Source organism: Glandiceps talaboti, chromosome 1 (assembly GCF_964340395.1).
Source record: "Glandiceps talaboti chromosome 1, keGlaTala1.1, whole genome shotgun sequence".
In the NCBI taxonomy this organism is placed as follows: Eukaryota; Metazoa; Hemichordata; class Enteropneusta; family Spengelidae; genus Glandiceps; species Glandiceps talaboti.
In genome coordinates this window covers 22,969,492-22,990,868 of record NC_135549.1, presented here as the reverse complement: position 1 = coordinate 22,990,868, position 21,377 = coordinate 22,969,492, and the positions used below count along the sequence as shown (strand labels likewise).

The window sequence follows — 21,377 nt, the reverse complement described above, 5'->3', positions numbered from 1 at the left end:
TGGTATTGCTTCATAACAAGGTAGCTATTTTGAGGCATATTTCAAATCTGTGTTTTAGGTCGATAAGCTTTCATTTTAGGGTAATGTACTTGTCTGTTTGATGATGCTTTTAGTAGTTTTAGTTTCAGTAGTTTGAAAAATTCCAGGGAGAACACTACTTGTTTAGTTTTGCTAGAACGTAATGTTTGGTGTCCTAAATTTGGGTGAAAACACAGTTTTCAGGCACAAGTAATATGTAGAATGCAACTAAGAAACATTGTTTCCTTGTTCTGGAATCATATTTTGCAGTATTAGAACTCATAAGTTCTATGTATGATGTGTGTATTTAAACAATGGTATGTCTTTCTATATAGGATTTGTTGAACCGAGTGGAAAGTTTCCAAATGGATGCCAAAGATGCATTGGAGGATGCCACACCAGATTCTGAAAAACTGAAGAGACTGTTAGACATTGGTGTTAGCTTGGATGTAGAATTACCAGAGATACCTAAACTAAAACAGGTATGTAGGGGTCATTTTGAAAGTATCTCAACTGGCAGTGTTTATACAGATCCAGATAGATTATTGGTATAGGTTTCCATGTTTGTTTTCACATTTACTGAAACACAAATGGACAGTAACATTCTTAAAGTTATGCTATCATTTGATACAATAATTTCTACCTGTTAAAGAACGTATTTCAAAATGGTAATGACGGCCCAATACAATTTTTCTTTGAGCTGTTACAACATAGAGTCAACCTGAAATAATTTAAATAAGATGTCTGTTCGCCAAATTTGTTGTTGAATTTACTTATTAGTTTTGCTTTCTTTGGTAGCCTCTTGAAAGAAATTCCAAAGCGAGTATTGTAAAGTTTACAATTTACCCCTCTCATGAACTGTAGCTAAATAAAAAACTCAACACTTTCATAATTTCTCCATTTCAGGAACTGCAACAAGCGAGATGGTTGGATGAAGTGAGGAGTACTCTATCCATTCCCAACCAAGTGACACTAGATGCATTACGTAAACTGATAGATTCTGGTGTGAGTCTGGCACCTCATACTGCTGTAGAGAAAGCTATGGCCGAGTTACAGGAGTTGCTCACTGTCAGTGAGAAATGGGAAGAGAAAGCCAAGATATGTCTCCAAGCCAAGTAAGTTGTTACTTCATGTCTCTTACCAGTAGACTGTCCTGTACATGTCTGCAGTTGTCAGTCTTGAAGTATATAGTCTGTCTTATCTGATCTTCAAAAACCTGTTCTGATTTTGAAAAAAAAAAATTCTACATGTTGCTACGCATAGCCATAAGTAACAAAAAGTAGTAGTTGAAGTATCAACACTTTGATCACAGATAATAAAAAATATTAATATTGACAAATCTGAATTTGACAATAGTACTATTTGATTTTAAAAGAAGTGACTTCATATTTATGAAAGTATGTTAAAATTTGTTTTTTTGTTTAATAACAGGCCTCGCTATGTGATTGCTACTCTTGAAGCAATCATCCATGAAGCCAAGAGTATTCCTGCATATTTACCCAACACACTAGCTTTGAAAGAAGCCTTGAAGAAAGCTAAAGACTGGACGGCTAAGGTGGAAACTATCCAGGTTTGTACCATGTAGATCATGTATTTCACTGTTAGTTAGAATGATACCCGTAACTAGAATGAATCGCCACTTCGTTTGTATACGCCATTGCTAGTGAGAGCTATACACCCAACTAGAATGATTCAATGGATATTGAGAAAGGCCAATATAAACCTTCCTGTAGTAAAACAGATGAATTGCTATTGCCTTAAATAATGTATTGGCACTTATGGATAGATTATGGTGGCCATCTTGGAAAATGGTGGCCATCTTGGATTTCCAAATGTCCAATGAGATAGATGAAAGAAGAATAATCCATTTGAAATATTCAGGCAAAGTTTCATGCTTGCATCGTAATGTGAATGATTCCACCATAAATCTGTTATCTGCTCCACTGTTTTATCATCAACATGTTGATGTGAACTTTGAGAGCTTTATACATTTGGAACATTATTCTAGTGTGCATGCAAATGAATATGTTTCATATTCTGTGCTAGATGTGTTCATTTCATACAAGTATCACATACTAGAACATAGAAGTCACATGCTGAAGTTTAAGAGAAAGACCGTTCTGTGCTATGTAGCTCCACATTTTCACAAATCTATTGTGCTGATGTGTATTGAATAAATAGCTAGATGAAACCTAGAGCAACTAACATAAGCACGACCAGATTGTAGTTTTCATGACTGTCTGGTTCTCAACGGTTGCAACATTTATTAGCATAGTATAGTTGTTGAAATGACCTTTGACATAAAGATAAGTAATGGTGAACTGTTGATGTGAGATATTCAAATTGTTGTCGTTTAACCAGTATGGCTCTATCTACTATGGATTTAGCTGCACTTAGTCCATGAAAGTAAGTGGTTTTACAACTTTGTAATGTGTGTATCAATACACAGTCCTGCAGTGTTATTTCCTCAGATGAATTAATACAGAGGATAAAAGAGGCGGTGCAATGTGTATACACCATGAAAATTGTGGAACAAATGTAACCCATCTTGTCACCACATTAATTAAATATTGAATTTTGTAATGTATAATTTGTGTGCTTATCTTACAGAATGCTGAACACTACCCGTACCTAGATGTCTTGGAAAACTTGGTCATGAAAGGGAGGCCCATTCCTGTCAGACTTGAACAATTGCCACAGGTTGAGTCCCAGGTAGCAGCAGCAAGATCATGGAGAGAAAGAACTGCCAGGACTTTCCTAAAGAAGAACTCACAGTTCACTCTGCTAGAGGTGTGTAATCTTGTTTGTCTTTGATATAGTCTTGATTGTCTGCTTTGTGTCAAGTACAGTGTGTATGTATATATATATGTGTGTATGTGTGAATGTGTGTATGTTTCACCCACAGCCAATGTAAATAGCATTCAAATACGCATTCTACCTCTTGTAAAATTATAAATGAGAAATGATGGAAGTGACCCTGTTTCGATGAAAATCCTAACTTCAGTTTTGAGAGGAGACTGTGCTGTCACACATCCTCAGCAATTCTGTCGACTGGTATGATTATCACACCCACATTGTGTTTATACATTAACACTAGGTTCTGTCACCAAGGAGTGACATCGGTGTGTATGCTGCCAGTAAGAATAGAAGAAAGAAGATGAAAGAAACAGGTGACAGGGAAAAAGAAAAGGAAACTAGTAATGGAGTGGATGCAAAACCAGATGAATGTAGAGATCCTGCCGCCATAGTGAGTAGAAATGATGTTGTGTATCAGCATACAGACACAAGCTAACGTTCATATGTATTTGTGGGTATTTTTTGTTGCATGCACTAGCTGTAACTGATGACGTATTACATGTATATTTTTAGTCAGACACCCAACAATATATTGACTGGAAATTGGTACACATTGCACATGTCAATTAGAGGTCAGTTTTATCCATAAAGTAATACAATAACAGGTCAAAATCGTGATTCATTGGGGCACTGATCTGTTGGTGTGTACCCAAAAACCAGTTCGATTGGATATATTGGCCCATACTATATGTGTACTGCTGTACAAATACATTTACTTACAGGTGATTCATGTATGTACACAGTGTACAATATTATGATTACATCATTATATCTAACAAAACAGTTTCAGAACACGTTCCAGTTGTAGCTAATGTAGCACTCTACTCACTCTATACTTACCTTTGTCAGAGCTCAAATCTGATATTTAGGCATAATACACACCTAATTTGATGACAACATTTAGTATATATAATGAGACGTACAAAGTTGTTGAGGAGAAACACCTGTTATGCCATCGACCAATGCCAGAATTGTTAACATATCTCACCAATGTTAGCATTTGTATTAGAATAGTTTAATCAATGTTTTATGCAAGTATTTTCACTTGAGTGAATTTGTTGGTGCACGTACCTCAAAGCCTATTCTATTTGTGTCATTTTTAATCTTAGAAAAACATATTGTCACTGAACATAGACTACAGGGTGACGTCACCCACATATCAGTAGTTTCTATAAGAATTCGAATGATGTACAGTTCAATGGGTAAATTACAGCAAAAAAATGTTCTTTTGTCAAAGTTGTATGCCTTCAAGATATTTGATGTATGGATATTGTTCCTTTACAGGTGGCATCATTCAAGGAAGCTGAACGCAAGGAAATTGATGCAATGAGAATGCTGCGTGATAAAAACCTATCTAAACAACAACTTGAAGAGGAAGACGTTGAACAGGGCAAATATTGTATCTGTCGCAAAGGTATCTATACTCCCATGTTACAATGTGAACTGTGCAAAGACTGGTTCCACAGCACATGTGTGACATTACCTAAATCTAACAGCAGTAAAAACAAGAATGGCCAAGCTGGATCTATGCCAATGCAAACTGCTAGGGATCTCAAGTTCCTGTGTCCGTTGTGTTTGCGGTCACGTCGACCTAGACTCGAAACAATCTTATCTCTCCTTGTGTCGCTACAAAAGTTGCCAGTTAGGCTGCCAGAAGGGGAAGCACTTCAGTGTCTCACGGAGAGGGCCATGAGTTGGCAGGACAGGGCAAGGCAGGCTCTAGCAACCGATGAACTAGCATCAGCATTAGCGAAATTATCAGTGTTAAGTCAGAAAATGGTGGAACAAGCTGCACGCGAAAAGACTGAGAAAATTATCACTGCTGAGCTGAAAAAGGCAGCCAGTAACCCTGAGCTTCAGGAACACTTGCAGACTGTAACACACAATGCATTTAGCGGGGGTGACTCCCCAGTACATCCCTCATCCATATTACATGGCATGCCTCCAGTTCCTACAAACCCTGAAGCTCTGCAGAGTACAAACAACAGTGAAGAAAAAGCAGTAGTGAAAATGAGTAGCGTCGTCATAGAGAACACAGAGCAGCAGTCGCCACTCCAACAAACTATTGTCATCAAGCAAGAAGAACTTACAGGAGATATGTCGCAACAGTCGCCCATTGTATTCAGCTCAGAACATGCCTATAGCTCGGCATCCAAGACGCCGCAAAGTACCACCCCTCGTAAACAGTCACGTAAGACTCCCCACGTGCCCAAGTCGTTGGATCCACCAGTGTTAGAATTGTCAGAAATGGCAAAGGCACAGTTGGAAGATTTGATGATGGAAGGTGATTTGCTGGAAGTCTCACTGGATGAAACTCAGCACATCTGGCGAATATTACAAGCCTGTCAGCCTCAACATGATGAGAAGTTCTTGGAACAGTTTGCTACAGGAGAGGTAAGACAAATGAGGACAGTGTAATGGTTTGAAAATATGTGAAATTTAGTTTATCTCATAATTGCTAACAAACGCTAAAACTCTAGACAACACTTCAAAAGGTATACATGTTCTTTGCAAAGTGATTTAAGCTGTACATTTTTAGGATACACAAAGTTAAACCCAAAACATCAAGGAATAAGTTATCACCAATATCATATGTAAGTTGATTGTAGTAATCAATACAAGTGTACTAAAGTAAATGCTGAAATACAAGTGCCGACATCAGACTAGACGAATCAAACCTATTACAAACGGGGAAAGTAAACAAATGAACTGTAACAGGATTCGTTATGTAAAGGTTGCGTTGTTACCTGAAAGTAGAAAAGTGTTGATTTGAAGTGTAACACGTTTGTTTTGTCTACATCAGCCAACTGATGAAGGTGAATGCAAAGTACCGAGAGTGAAGACGAGTGAGAAGGAGAAGAAGAAAAAGAGAAAGAAGGAGAATGCAGGTGAAAGTGATAGTGGAGATACTGGCTCTGACAAGGGTAGTGGTAGTGGAGGAGGTGGTGGTGGTGGTGGTGGTGGTGGTGGTGGACCGGACAAGAAGAAAAAGAAGAAAATAAAAAAGGAGGACAAAGATAAGAAAGAAGTAGATGAGAAGAAGGATGTCAAGGAAAAGAAGAAAAAGAAGAAGAAAAGTAAGATATATTTATATTAAAAGATTGCTTGTCTGTTTGTTAGTTTGTTTTGCTTGTTTGTTTGTTTTGTTTGTTTGTAAAAGAATGTATGCTGACCAAAATACAAGGTTTTTATAGTGCCCAGAATATGAAACCATTTCCTGTTCAAGTTATGATGTTGTCTGTAATGGGCTTGTGCTGTCAGCTATGATACAGCATACATTGACCTTTGACATTGTTTTCAGTTGAGTAACCGTGACGCTGAGCACATAAAGTTCATCAATTGTATTTTCTAAATAGTGGTATTTTTTAAAGTTATCCTGCTTAAAGATGGTGTAAATTTAAAAATGACAACATTCTTGGCTGTAATTTTATAATATTGTTAGTAGATAAAGGTAAAAAAGAGAAGCGCAAGATTCGGGGGGGAAAAAAAGTTGTTAATCTAACCACGGTTATCAGTTACCCAGCACACCTACGCAATTAACAAACAATAATGACTGTGGACAAACAGAAGCTGTTACAAACAGGGAAAGTAAACAAAAGAATTGGATTATTATAGCACTTGAAACAGCAAGAGGGTTGTATTACATTTCATGGTTTGATATGAATAGTTGTATGACCTCTTTATGCATGCATGAAATGCCAGGGGAACTGGAACTTTGTGTGTGAATGTGAACTATTATATAACAAGGCGATATAGCTGTTCTTGTCGAATGATGAAATGTAATGCAAGTCTCTGTACTTCTGTGTGCCAAGTGTTGTTAATCCAATTCAATTGTTTACTTTTCCTGTTTGTAACACTACGTTCTGTTTGTCCACGGTCTGATGTCTGCAGTTAATTGTATTATGTCAGTTGTAATTTTGAAAGTATCTGTGTATTGTTATTGTTGTTATTTTGTTTGGAGTTTGTCTTAATGTAGATGGTATAAGCTAAATGTGTGTTAATTTCTGTTCTGTAACCAACAGTAATGCCATTAGATCAAGATAACAAAGAGAAGATAAAAACAGACAAAGAGAAGACGGTCAAAGAAGATGATGATGATGACGAAGAAGAAGATGAGAAATGTTCAGCTAAAACCTGTAAACAGCCTACCGGTGATGACATCAATTGGGTACAGTGTGATGATTGTGAACAGTGGTTTCATCTCCTGTGTATTGGCCTGTCTACTGAGTTAGCTGAAAACGAGGAATTCATCTGCTCAACATGTACTCGACGAAAAAGCAGACAAGTCGCTAGAGAAAAGGCCCGAGCCATGATTGCCGAGAAGAACGGTAAAGAAATGGAGGAGCACATGGAACATAGAGAAGAGGAGAAAGAAAACCAGAAAAAAGCTGAGAATATTCCACAGAAAGTTGACGTGGAAGAGATCATATCGGTGACATCCACACCAGTTGAAAACAATTCACCAGAACCTATGAACATTGATGACATTGCAAGCACAGTAAATACAGTTACAGTACAAGAGAAAACACTGAAGGAGACGTTGCTTGAACCAATGGAAGTAGTAGAAATTACTGACAAACCTGTTGAGCCGATGATGGTTACAGAGTCGGCTAAAGTGAACGGGCAGGTTCAGTCGTAACATTACACCACAGTGGATGATTTACTGAATGTGTGATGCTTCAGTTTTTTTTCTCCAATAGTTGTCTTTGATTCAATGTCACCGTATCAACTTTGTATTATAGTTCCATCTCTACTACTCTTTCTGTACATTTCATCCAGTGTCTAAGAATCCTATGGTCAAATGATAACACTTTCTTCACAATACCTCATCTTCATTTCCAAATGTACAGCTTTTTTTTCTTCTTTTTTTTGTGCCGCACAAAATACAGGATGGTGACATGAAAAGAAAAAACATGATTTTGATAGCATGTAGATGTACGAACAAAGATAAAGGGAGAAAAATTACAAAAAATAGTTGAAAAATAGCAAAATGAAAAAAAAAATGGAATGAAATGCAAATCGCAAAGAAAAAGGAAAAGATACAAAAACAAAAACAGTAGATGTTTAGACTAGTAATTTAAAGAGAATACTGGCGTAAAGTTTGAATAGTGTTTTTGTTAGTCGCTGGTTTTAGTTATTTGTGTTTTTTGGTCATTTTGTAGAAAGCGTATTTTCCAAAAAACAGAACGGACATACAGTTTGACATGCATGTCATAAGGAGAAGAGACGTTACTCCCATACCCTTAAATACTTCAGTCCTAGGCTAGGCATTATTGCATGAATGGGGAAAAGTTAATGTTTAAGGAGAGTTGTGAAATGAGAGAGAACAATGCTGCTAGAGTCTAGCGGGATACTGAAATCTGTGTGCACAGAGACAAGATTTGTGACTCGCACAATGGCAACAAAAACAAACCACTCCAAAAAAAAATATAAAGCAAACCTATTTATCATGGCTAAATGCAGCCTGTGCGTTATTGTACATTGCAAGTTGTGCAGTGTGTGACTTTGATAAGATGGTGTTATTTTTTCCACCTCAGTAAAAAAATGATTTGTTATCAGCTTACCATTTAGTTTTATGTATTGTTATTTTATTTCAACGTGTCATCGCTATACTTGGTGACATGATGTGTTTCGTGAAATTTAGTCTTTTTTTTTTCTTCTTGGAAGTCAACAAATCGTTGCAAGGATATCTACAAGGGGAGGTATCTATACAATATGTGTGCATCTTTCTGAGTATGTTCATTATTCTAAAAATAAATAAATACCCTTACATCACATTTATGATTGCATGTGTGTTTTAGTATCGTGTGTTTGAAGAATTCTGTGTCTGTTTGTATGGTATTAACTAGATATGAACATGTTAACTGGAATTTTTAACTCGGAGAGTATTCAGCATATATGGAATTGGTGTGGAGATCTGCATACTTGCAGTGTTTTTTCTTATTGGCAGAAAAATCAAAAGTAAAAAAAAAGAAGTTTACTCAACTGTTTAGGACACCTGTTTCCTGTTGGGTGTGAAAAGTAATTGACATTTGCTTTTCAATGTAGAGAATGGGTAGCCAATTCAGTTTATTGAAGAACCAGCTGAAGACCTTTATTCCAATGCTTTTGTTATTTGAACAGTTGCATTGCAGCGTGTTTGAAGACATGCCTCGTGTTTGGTCGTTTTTATATCATCGCAATCAAAACAAATAGCGCCCCCAGTGGCAGTATTTGTAAGGCCATTACACGACAGATTACACGATGATTCCATGATGATCGTAGCAGTCAATACCTATTAGCGCCCTCAAGTGATAGTACACCAGTTGCAAACAGTTGAAATATCTCACTGACAAAAATGGCAAATTTACGTGCTCAGTAAACCTGGTACGGATAAACACACCAACCTACAGAGCGTATATCATGTATATTGGAAAGTAGTTGAATTTCAACCAACACCTTAATATAAACTTAATAGGACCAGCGTGAAATATACTGGCAAGTCAGTGCTGATAATATATTAGTTATTTGGGCCATCATGTAATACATGTACAACAAGCTTCCCGTTATGACAGAGACTGTAGTCATTTCCATATATATGTTGAATGTCTTTTACCCTTTACATGTAAAAGCCAGTATTCATAAAGGATCACTAAACTATAGCTATTACTTTAACTGTCGCTACTTTATAAACTTATTGACACTATAGATAATTCACTTATCCTCATCATGGAAGTAGAACCATGGGGTTCTACTTCCATGTCCTCATATACAAAGAATTTTACAGTAAAACAAAAACACTTCTTACAAATGACTTCAAATTTCAATAAGTTTATTTTAAAAAAGAAAGAAAAGAGAACTAGCACTTCGTTACATGTAATTGGATTTAGGTAATACATATGGATACATCTTCTTGAGTTTCAGACGATTGGTTGCAATTGCATGTATTATGTTATCATTGTCATAACATTCCTTCAAGCTGAATTGTTCAAGTGAATGGGTCCTACTCTATGTCTTAATCTGTCTCTTCCGAATCCTCTTTCACTCTATCAGACGTAGTATGTCGCCATTTCTTACGTTCCTCCTCGATGCATCTGTGTGTCATCTTTGATTTCAAGCGTGTTGATGTCTTTGCAGTTTTCTGTTTTCTCATCTGGACTGCTCTCTTTTACAGCAATTATATCTCCTATACTATTTGTGTCAGTTTATCTGCCCTTAGCACTTTAGCATTTACTAGACATTTTCTTATATACACCTCTTTTTCCCTTCGCTAGATTTCGTCTTCTTTATTTACCAAAAACACTCTTTCATTAATGATTTGTCGTTCCTGTTCCATAATTTTTTTAAAATCAAATTCCTTGTCTAACTTCAATTTCTTGCTAAGATAATCGTACAGAAGTCCAGCTATAAGCTAACGCGTTCAACCGTCTCAACGATTTAAGTTATAATGGTCGAGTTGAAAATGGATTCGAGCTCGTTCTTTGTCCTCATAAGTTTCTTGCAGATACATGTATTGGGGTGTGTTTGAACTTGTGACCTTCCATATCACATCGACGAGAATGTGTACGTCATTGTCAAAAATTTGTTGTTCAGGTCACGTAGGCCCCTTTCCTGTACTGCAATATTCAGTCTAGTTCCTATACAGTATCGTTACCATTTACACCTCCACTCACATAGTCTAGTTCCTATACAGTGTCGTTACCATTTACACCTCCACTCACATAGTCTAGTTCCTATACAGTGTCGTTACCATTTACACCTCCACTCACATAGTCTAGTTCCTATACAGTGTCGTTACCATTTACACCTCCACTCACAGTCTAGTTCCTATACAGCGTCGTTACCATTTACACCTCCACTCACATAGTCTAGTTCCTATACAGCATCGTTACCATTTACACCTCCACTCACATAGTCTAGTTCCTATACAGCATCGTTACCATTTACACCTCCACTCACATAGTCTAGTTCCTATACAGCATCGTTACCATTTACACCTCCACGCACATAGTCTAGTTCCTATACAGCATCGTTACCATTTACACCTCCACTCACATAGTCTAGTTCCTATACAGCATCGTTACCATTTACACCTCCACTCACATAGTCTAGTTCCTATACAGTATCGTTACCATTTACACCTCCACTCACATAGTCTAGTTCCTATACAGTATCGTTACCATTTACACCTCCACTCACATAGTCTAGTTCCTATACAGTATCGTTACCATTTACACCTCCACTCACATAGTCTAGTTCCTATACAGTATCGTTACCATTTACACTTCCACTCACAGTCTAGTTCCTATACAGTATCGTTACCATTTACACCTCCACTCACATAGTCTAGTTCCTATACAGTATCGTTACCATTTACACCTCCACTCAGTCTAGTTCCTATACAGTATCGTTACCATTTACACCTCCACTCACAGTCTAGTTCCTATACAGTATCGTTACCATTTACACCTCCACTCACATAGTCTAGTTCCTATACAGTATCGTTACCATTCCCACCTCCACTCACAGTCGAGTTCCTATACAGTATCGTTACCATTTACACCTCCACTCACAGTCTAGTTCCTATACGGTATCATTACCATTTACACCTCCACTCACATAGTCTAGTTCCTATACAGTATCGTTACCATTTACACCTCCACTCACATAGTCTAGTTCCTATACAGTATCGTTACCATTTACACCTCCACTCACGTGGTTTAGTTAGACACCACGTTGGCATCCAGACTACGGTATCCACTTCTCTCATTAACAGTTCATGCTACATCTTTATTGCGATATTTTCTTTTGATGCAAAAGTTCCTTCTCACCGTCATCTCACTCATAGATTCCTTTTTTTTCTAATTCATTCTGTGTAACTATCGTAGTTCTTTTTTATGCTTAGCGAATAGTGTACCCCGTTTAGGACAATCTAGACTTGTATTACATGTGTTATTACATATTATAATAATTATTGTTCCTTTATAATAGACAGTATATAGTTCGTTTGGTGTCCAGAGGAGATTTATATCTTGTAGTTGTAATTTGTCAGGAAAGCATATACTTGTGACGTTCATGGTCATCATAATTACTAGTACACAATCATATTTACCCCCCATTTTTCTGGGGTACGACAATCACACAGTTTAATACAATCACTATACCTGAGACAGTGGTTCTTGGAACACCTTGAAAACGAGTTACATGACCTATTAGACGTAAATACAAAAACCTGTAATATTACCATATACAAACAAATCAGAATATTTGACATAGAGATCTATTGGCTATTTTGACATATTTTTGTGACTTCTTCTTTTTAATATTGCGTCATGATAATTGTCATCCATGACGAAAATAGTCCATGTTGTAAATCACAGACGTTAGAGAGAAACGTCTTAAAGATGGTTAAATGCATCTCCATGCAATGTTTCTCAAGAAAATGTCTGCAAAGTGGGTAGCTGTCATAAAGTGATGACGTCAGTCAAGCAGGAAGTGGCAACTGGAAAAAAACACGTACACAGGAAATACTAGTATATCTTACCTTTTAATATATAGTTTAGAGTACTATGACCTTGACAATGTCCTTCGTCCTAGACACCATTGATTTACCGTGGCCTTGTCGTTTAAACCTGCACTAGCTGCAACTGGTACATTTTTTTCATTAAATAACCAAAGATATTATTCACTAAAAATTGGTAACTTGCTTATAAAAAGACACTGTGTATGTTACTTTATATAATAGTGGTCAATATTATCTGTAGGTAGTGTAGTGTAGTATAGTGTAGTGTAGTGTAGTGTAGTGTAGTGTAGTGGCAAGTTTGGGTCTTGGGCGAGGGCTCGGTTTGATTGTCACTAAATATTACATTTGTAAACTGTTGTACTAGTTGTAACTGGAGTATCATTTTTCGATCAAACAACCACTAAAAATTTACTGAAAATCGTTAAAATACCAATAAGGGGAGAACCATTTGATTTCGGGGGGGGGGTAGGGGTATGGAGGAAGGTAGGTATGGGAGCAAATTTTTTTTCCAGTCAGAGTGACAGCAATTTTTTTTCTACTGTCAGTCCTGCATCAATTTTTTTTTTCAAATGGAGTAGCAGTGCAAATTTTTTTTTAATTAGTCATTAAGTTTGTAATGCGTTGTTCATACCTATACCACGTCACAATGGTTCACAACTGTACCTCTAAATAACTTGTTCTGTGCAAGTAGAAGAATTAGCAGTTAGTATGAAAGACGTCTGTCTACCAACCATACTTCTGCTACTTAAATTTGCATGTACAAAAGATGACTGGTAAAATATCCCTGAGGAGCTGACTGAACTGGGGAGTGCTGTACTCCTGACCCCTGTGAATTGCTTTCCTTTAAGCCATCATAGTAGTACCAGGAACCAGAAGAAAAATATATTGATTTTAACACTAGTTTATTGACTCCTGTCTTGTTTTTTAAATTGTCTTAATTTACAGAAGCCAAATAGTCCCCTTTAGATATTGACTGTGTCATTGAGATATTGCAACAAAAATCCTGAAATATGTTTTCTTGGGTCAGAAAAGGAAAGGAAAACTTTGTGTGCACTTGGGTTTAAAGCAGAGCTATATAGTACATGCTTTAATGATAAGTGCTGGAAAAAAACAGGAATTTATACTTGTATTAAAAACATTTGCACCGAATTTTTTTTCTCAAAATCCTCCATACCCCCCCCCGAAATCAAATGGTTCTCCCCTAATTAGACATTGTACATTGTTGATAATATCAACCAGTGTATCCATAATCCGTATAGTCTTGGTTAAACAGCCTCTTGCCGTTGAGGGCTACATCCCTTTGCTGGGGTTGTAACCCTCACAGAGGGGTGTAGCCCTCAACGGCAAGAGGCTATGCAACCAGGACTATAATCAGTACAGAAACAGATTGAAATAGTGATCGCCGTTGAGAGCGCTGAGTTTTGGAAAGTTTAAAACCAAAAGAACCCAAAAGAACCCACCATCACAGTCGCAGCTAGAATAGTTTTTAAGCTGAGATTATTTTCGATGCATATTAGAATGTAATTGTACCGTTCTTTATAAAAAAAAATACTGACACATCACATGCTGTTCGGTAGAACTCAAATCTGACATTAAAGCGTTAGGTATGTAATGACTTACTGATAAATATCGTATATGTTGAAAAGTATTGAATCACCTATGAGTATTTGTGTAGCTGTACACATAGTATGGTTATGGTGGTGTTATAAATCCCATTAAGTAGATTTTTGGTTCTACATCCTAAAATCATCTCTCTCAATGCGATCACGATTTCAAACTGTTGCTGTACTACACCTCTACATCAGCGTCCAATTATCGGTATTTGGACAATTTTCAGTGAACACATTGCTGGTTTATATCCGATCGTAAAAATTGTACTCAAGTTACGGCTAGTGTAGCTTTAAGGTCTAACATCTAAATGATTTAATGATGTAATTTAGTACATGTAGAATGTTTAACGAAACTCATTATGACATTACATCCAATTACGTTAACAATGTATGCCTGGAGACAATTTTTGATGCCATGGAAAGTATGCATCAACAGTGAAATTACACTAGATCATTTTTTTCATCATTGTACCGTGATTCTATTGTGGGAAATAAAGTTTTGTAAATCACTTGAAAATAAAATAAAATAAGTTAATAACTTAGCTTGTCACTTTAGTGTGAAGATATGAGTCAAATGATAACGGGTGGGATGGGGGGGGGGGGGGTGTTGGGGTGTTGGGGGGAGATGACCGGAATTGGGATTGACAACTGCAGTGTTTGCAATAGAAGTTTGGTAAACAGCATTACCAGTAATATCCCACATGTATTACAAACTTATAATTGCACACACGCACGCACACGCACACACACACACAACAATATATATCACAATTTTTTTGTATTAAAGTTGTATCGGAAATACTGAAACATTTACCTATAACAAACAAACAAACAAACAAACAAACATACAGAAAAACAAAGACACACCATTTCCTTTAAATGTATAAATTAATTACTTTATTTACAAGAGGCTTTTTTGGTTACAAAAAATGCCATTTTGTGTTAAAATACCTGCTGACATTGGACAAAAAGTGGTAATGAATTGTGGTGGCAGGAGAGATTGGAATCCATTTCCTTTTACATCCTAAAACCCATGGCACACTTGCACTATGTGTTCATGTCAGCTGTCTACACACACTGTCACAGCCTCAGTTTTAATCAATCAGTAATCACTTTGACTGTGACCATGGTGACTTTCTTTTTTTTAGCACAAATATCATTCTAACCGCGACCTTGACCTTATCAGTTCCACTATTCTACACTTTGATAACATCAGCTACCATCAAGGTGACAGACTTCACTGTCAGTGCCACCCAAGTAACCAATACTGACTACCAGGACCACTCAAGTCACTCAAAATTCAAAAAAAAAATGACACTCAGTACCCATTTTTAATAAGTCAGTTTACATCTGAACTTTACAAACAGTACCACCTAAGTCAATTCAAATTTAAACTTAAAACTCAGTACCACCTAAGTCGGGTTCAAATTTTGACTTGACAGGTGACTCCAGCACCCTTCTGAAAAAATAAAAAAAAATCTTGGCACCATGGAAAACAAAATGTTGACTTTACACATGACTAAAAAAAACCGAAGGGATACCATGGATTAGGATACTAAATGGGTTTGAAGACACAAACCAACCTAAACTGACACATGCTACAAATACCGACATAAAAATGGAGAAAATTACAGAATAGAGACAAAGTTACTATTTATACAATGCATCCAATATTTGATTATGACGTCGTGAAAGCCTCTCAACTGATTTGCATATTTGCTTTGCATGGTCACTGCTTCTTTGTATAATGTATTGTAGGAATCTACTAGTAGTATACGGTAAAAAATATCAAACAAGTAGTCGTCAGTATTAAAACTCGGACAAATTCCTAGGAAATGGAAACTTGGTTACTTTTTTAGGCAACGTATATATTTTGAAGGAAACTGTGTAAATGTTTGAATTAAAAAAGTAAAGAGAGAGTTGAGACACAGGACTGGGTGAGTTTTCACATGTATGTAAACAAATATATTCTGCATAGTTCTATTCTATTTTGTGTGTGTGTGTGTGTGTGTGTGTGTATTGGTCTGTAAGGCTATCTGGTGCTTTAGGGGTTTAAACTGCGGGTAATACACAGTCAAACAGTAAAAACCTGACATGGCATTACCTAGACTGTAAGATACATCACGTCATTCCACCCTCCTCTCACTCATGGGAGGGGTTGACCGATGTGTGAGAGTGCCCCGTCACGGTGTACCTCACAGACGAGGCCTTACAAATATCTCTACACTATCTTCATTACAACTTAACTCTCCATTATGTTACTTTTCTTGTAACAGGCCTGAAAACAAGTCTTCAATTTGTTCATTAAAATATGGTTCAGTACAGTGAACACTTTGATATTCTGGACTTAGCGCTATCCCTTGTCGGACTGTTCATTATACCACAGTAGCAGCATAGTTTAACCTGATACTCTTGGAATACAATGTTTCCACATGAATTATAAAACCAGCTGTTTTGTTGTATTAACATGCGACCTATAAATATCCTTAGCCTGGGAACGTCTAACACAATTTGATTTCATGACTAGTTAGCAACTGTATTAAATGTATATTTCAGGTTTGTTCAATGTTCAGTACTTTACGATTTGTTTGTACGACAAAACAAGAGAACATTTGATGAAACACAGAACAAACAATACTGTAATGTGAGATACAAATATATCACATTATTAACTTTTGTATATTTGACTGGTTCTGAGGGGCTTTATACCTCGGCAGTGTTATGGGGGGTACAAATAACTCCCTCCCATTGAGCCTCGTTTTTTCTAAACAAGTCCCGATGATATCCCCTCTGACTGGTAAATAAAGAATAATAGAAAAAGATATGTTAGTTAAGTCTGAACTAGGAGTTGTGTATGTGTGTGTGTGTGTGTGTGTGTGTGTGTGTGTGTGTGTGTGTACATGTGCCATGGGGTATTAACAAGTACTAACTTAGACAAATCGGTAGATGTTTTTTTTTGCACAGTCTGATTTCAGCACTTGGCATGACATACAACATTTTCAACTGCTCTGAGCATATACAAAGTAAACATTGGGAAGTATTGGTAGTCTGTTATCAAATCAGATCAATGAGTGAATTCACACAGAGTTGAGTACCTAGTCTGTCACCATATATTTTGTACAAAACCACAGCGTACCCCTGTCAACCAATGAGCAGCATCACCATTAGGTTGTTTTCCTATAAACATTTCAACAGTGATAACATTTCAAATAACTACCCTTCACAAGACTCAGATAGATGCAAAACATTGTTTTCAGTACATTAGTTTTTTGTGATTAAGAGTTATCAATAGAGCTACTCTGTATCTACAAGCCTCACATTCTCTGACCAATTGCAAGCCTTGATCTATAGAGATACCATTCTCTGACCAATCACTAGTCTTTATCTACATCCCTCCAATTCTTTGACCAATTACAAGCCTTGATATGAACACCATGAAATGTACGATCAACTGACCTGTAGGAAATTGCAGGAACTATTACAATGGGTCTAGCCTCCCTGGCCTCTCAGACTATCATTTCAAACATCACATTACACCGAAAGTATGGTGTATGCAGATTTTAAGTTTGAAACCTTGATTCACTCCTAAACAGATTTCACCCTTGTATTCACACCCTGATCTGATTTGACAACAGCCAATAAGATAAATCCTAATCCTGAAAGACGATGTCAAAGGTTATAGGTCAAAGAAAGGTCAATCCTGTCTCTCAAAACCATCACTGAAGCAGACCAACATGTCAATCAACACTTGTCATTTTTTTGAAATGTGTAAATTTTACAAAACAACCCAAAAAACAAATTCCAACCAGTTTGCAGTTTGGACATCAAAAAAAAATGTTTTAGTCTTTCTTGTCAATACTATTTAAGTCTCGGTCGGCACAGAATTTAGTAAAATATCTAGACATGTACGTAGGAAAATGTTGGTTTTTTGGTTAATATTTTCTTGTCACAATCAGGATATGAGATATCCTTCATTCTTCAGAGTTTAAGCATCTGAGTTTTAATTTCAAATATTTTTTTTTTTGGTGTCACTTTTCTGATAAAATCAAAGGGTGTCTTCCTGTCTCTCCTGGTAGTAATTATTGCATGCAGGCAATTTGGAAACTATTGGTTCTAAATATATGTGGTTTTTTTTGATATTGTAAACAGTGTACAGCTCTTTGTTTCAACTTCTAAAATAAATACAATAAACTTAAAAAGTTCACTCCAATAGTTTACCCAGCCACAATTTTGACAACAAAAACTTTTGTGTTTCCTGCAAAAAAAAATAATACATATGAGTATGTACATTATTGTTGACCTGAAAAGGGTCAAAGAAAAAAAAATAACAACAAAAATAAGACAAATATCCTCTTAGCTCAGCTACATATAATCTTGGAAAAGTTCCTTCAAAACACAATTGATTACATGAATATTCATGTTGAGAAGAAAATATAGAACATTTTTTGCCTTTTTTTTTTTGAACAACTTTTTTTTGTTTTGTAACAGTACAAGAGTTTTTGGTAAGAATGAGTTGTTGTAAGACTCACTGAATGTCACATTTTTAAGGCTGTTCTCTGCTTGCAAATATAAATACTATTGACTTGTATGTGTATACTTCTTGGTATAAAATTCTAAGGAAGCCATTGTGTTTGTATCTATCTATCTGTCTGTCTGTCGGTGTGCTGTTTTTGTCGGTCTGGCTGTCGGTGTGCAGTGGTACCTTTCTACATGGCATGCATATGTGCACAAATACAAAAAAAACTTGTGCATTCACACACGTCCAGAAATGTTTCATATATATATCATACAACAGTGGCAAGTTAAATTTTGTACAGCAGAAATCGTCAACAATTGAATTTTAAAAATCTGTAAAAAGTTGAGAGTCAGACAAGCAGTGGCTTGACTATAATCCATCAACAAATATCTGTGGCAGTCATGACCATATACACAGTTCAAATGATTGGTTCACAGTGGTCACATGATTATGACACAGTGACCAATAAAGTATAAACATGTAACCTTTGAACTGTCATTGATTGCAAACTCCATTGAACACACTGATCCTCTAACTTACTACATACACAATTTAGAATACTTTTTTAAACAGAAACTCTCTATCGCCATACATGAAAATTCTCAGTAAATATCCCCTTGTAAAGGAATATATCATTTTTTGCTTGATTTTTTTAATTTTTTTTTTTAATTTTTAGGAGACACAAAATAATAATATATTAGATTTTTTTTTTTAAGTGTCCCTTTTGAATAGTCTTGTAGCAGTACTCTACACAATGAAAACATGAATAAAGACATGAACATCTTGTGAAAAAAAAATTGTGTGTTTTTTTTTTTCAAGTGATAAAGCTTTAGGGTAAATAAGTACGACAAACGATCATTTGTAATGTTGTTGTTTTTTTGTGTCACTAAAAAAAATCCAAAATGATGCCAGTATTTTGATATTTGGAGTTCAAGTCCTTCAAGCAGTGTACGGAATTCCATACAGCAGCTGATGATCACTGCTGGCTTGTTCATTTCAGACACGTGGAAGTCAGCATTTCGACCCAATCTTTGTCTGCCATGGATTGGGAACATTACGTATATTTCAAAAAATGGCAAATATCTTGTGAAAACATGATAGCCGTTTAGCATATATGTTTTTTATTATTTTATATATATAAATTCACGTAGCCTCATCTTGATTTAACGTTGTTGCGCATCTTTCGTAGTTTTCCCTGAGATAGAAAAGCTTTCTATCAACATGAACATTGGCCCTGTGGGGGGAGATATACACTTTATCCCCCACTAGCCTCTATCTGATTGAGCATTGACAATAACAAGTCCTTCATCAGAGGTCAATAACATCTATTACATCACTACAATTTACATAATACTAGGTCAGAGGTCAATTACAACTATTACCTACTTTGATGTACAGATTACCTTATCAGAGGTCAATAACTTCTATGATTTCGCTCTAATTTACATAACATTAGGTCAGAAGTCAATAACATGTATGACATCACTCCAATTTACATAACACCAGGTCAATAAATAGGCATCTGAGGTATTATATTAAAATATATTCAATTCAAGCTTCTTCAGTTTTTTTAATATTCACAAAATGCAGCAAAAAAGTTAAACGATGTTATTTCATGGTAAAATAGATTATACTCCATAGAAGGCCTATAAAAAAAAGCTACATGGGTTCGTCAGTCTGTCCGAGTAATGTTTGTTTCTGTTCTAATGTCTTCTGTGGCGCTGTCTGTTGTTGAAGCGCCAAGGTTTGCTGGATTGGCAACCGTATTGTCTGCAGCGGTTGCATGTTGAACAGTTGTTGGCTGTTGGATATCAAAGCATTGTTGAGATGTAGTGGTTTGCCCGTAGTCACAATGTTTGCAGTGATCTGAGGTGACTGCTGCTGTAGCTGTACATGTTGTTGTATTGGGGAAGGCTGTGTTACTACTGACGACTGCTTCTGGACTTGTTTCTGGAAGTTGGTGTTGACCCTAGCTGCCGCTGCTGACATGGTCTTATCTAGAGGGGAGGGGAGGGTAAAGTACACCAAAGTTATAATGGTTACATATTGTGCAACAATACAAGTTTGATGTCTACTAGTAATTATCCACCTATTGACTTGTTTTGTCTGTTCCTGTCACAAAAATCATATAAATGGTGAGACGGTTCGACTATTTCTCCCTATAATTGGCTGTACATACATATGCTGCCCTGAGTGTGTTTACTAGCCCTTTGGTCTACACTGGGGTGTTAATTTTCAAGCTGAAGTTTAAAATGAGGTCCACTCTACACCACTTTTTATTTTGTTTGGTCTAAAATGAGGTCCCAGAAAGAGATTTAACATCCATACACAGCATTAATTCTTAGCTAAACCCCCCCCCCTCCCCCCAAAAAAAAATTAAGAAAAATGCTTGTTTTATGCATGTGCAGAACTGCAAGATCACTGTTGACATGGAAAGGCACAGACGGTATGGTCTAAAATGGGGTATTGGGGTATCTCAAATATCCCCCCCTCCCCAAGCAAACCCCCAAAACACTCTCATCATTATCATGCATATAACTTACTTGTAGCTGTGAACATATTTGAGGTGAACTGTCCACTATTGTTAGGTGACGCCTCTGTAGAACTGGTAATGGTAATGGGTGATGGAGTACTATTTCTACTTGGACTAATGCTATGAAAATGATTGATAGTTGATACTGGAAAACCTTTAAGATTGACTGCTGCCGATGGAGACGGTATAATACCATTGGGTAAGGGTGACTGCACTGGCATTTGTGGACTTATTGAACCCTGTATACAAACAAGACAATTCAGGGGTTAAAATCTTTACAAGTACACAGAGTAGTATGGTATTCTGTATCAATTGCCACAGTAAGTACTGGTCCACTTTTTC

The 21,377-nt window shown here is 36.5% G+C and overlaps 2 protein-coding genes across 3 annotated transcripts in view; one reads left to right on the top strand and one right to left on the bottom strand.

Moving 5' to 3' along the window:
• LOC144434512 (lysine-specific demethylase 5A-like) overlaps positions 1-8,645 on the top strand; it is a 29,074-nt gene extending 20,429 nt beyond the window's left edge. Inside the window, exons 21-29 of the mRNA XM_078122976.1 lie at positions 354-500; positions 925-1,133; positions 1,450-1,588; positions 2,629-2,808; positions 3,116-3,265; positions 4,159-5,268; positions 5,678-5,818; positions 5,849-5,951; positions 6,897-8,645. Of these exons, the coding sequence (XP_077979102.1) occupies positions 354-500; positions 925-1,133; positions 1,450-1,588; positions 2,629-2,808; positions 3,116-3,265; positions 4,159-5,268; positions 5,678-5,818; positions 5,849-5,951; positions 6,897-7,513 (2,796 nt within the window). The 3' untranslated portion in view covers positions 7,514-8,645. The remainder of the gene's footprint in view (positions 1-353; positions 501-924; positions 1,134-1,449; positions 1,589-2,628; positions 2,809-3,115; positions 3,266-4,158; positions 5,269-5,677; positions 5,819-5,848; positions 5,952-6,896) is intronic.
• Positions 8,646-16,931: 8,286 nt separating this feature from the next.
• The window catches only part of LOC144432754 (uncharacterized), a 73,602-nt gene continuing 69,156 nt past the window's right edge, over positions 16,932-21,377 (bottom strand). The window contains exons 11-12 of one of the 2 annotated variants that reach the window (XM_078121029.1): positions 21,035-21,274; positions 16,932-20,494 (exon numbers count right to left, since the gene is read on the bottom strand). In XM_078121029.1, the coding sequence (XP_077977155.1) occupies positions 20,162-20,494; positions 21,035-21,274 (573 nt within the window). In that variant the 3' untranslated portion in view covers positions 16,932-20,161. Of the gene's footprint in view, positions 20,500-21,034; positions 21,275-21,377 lie in introns of both variants that reach the window. The other variant, XM_078121037.1, reaches the window with a different exon arrangement.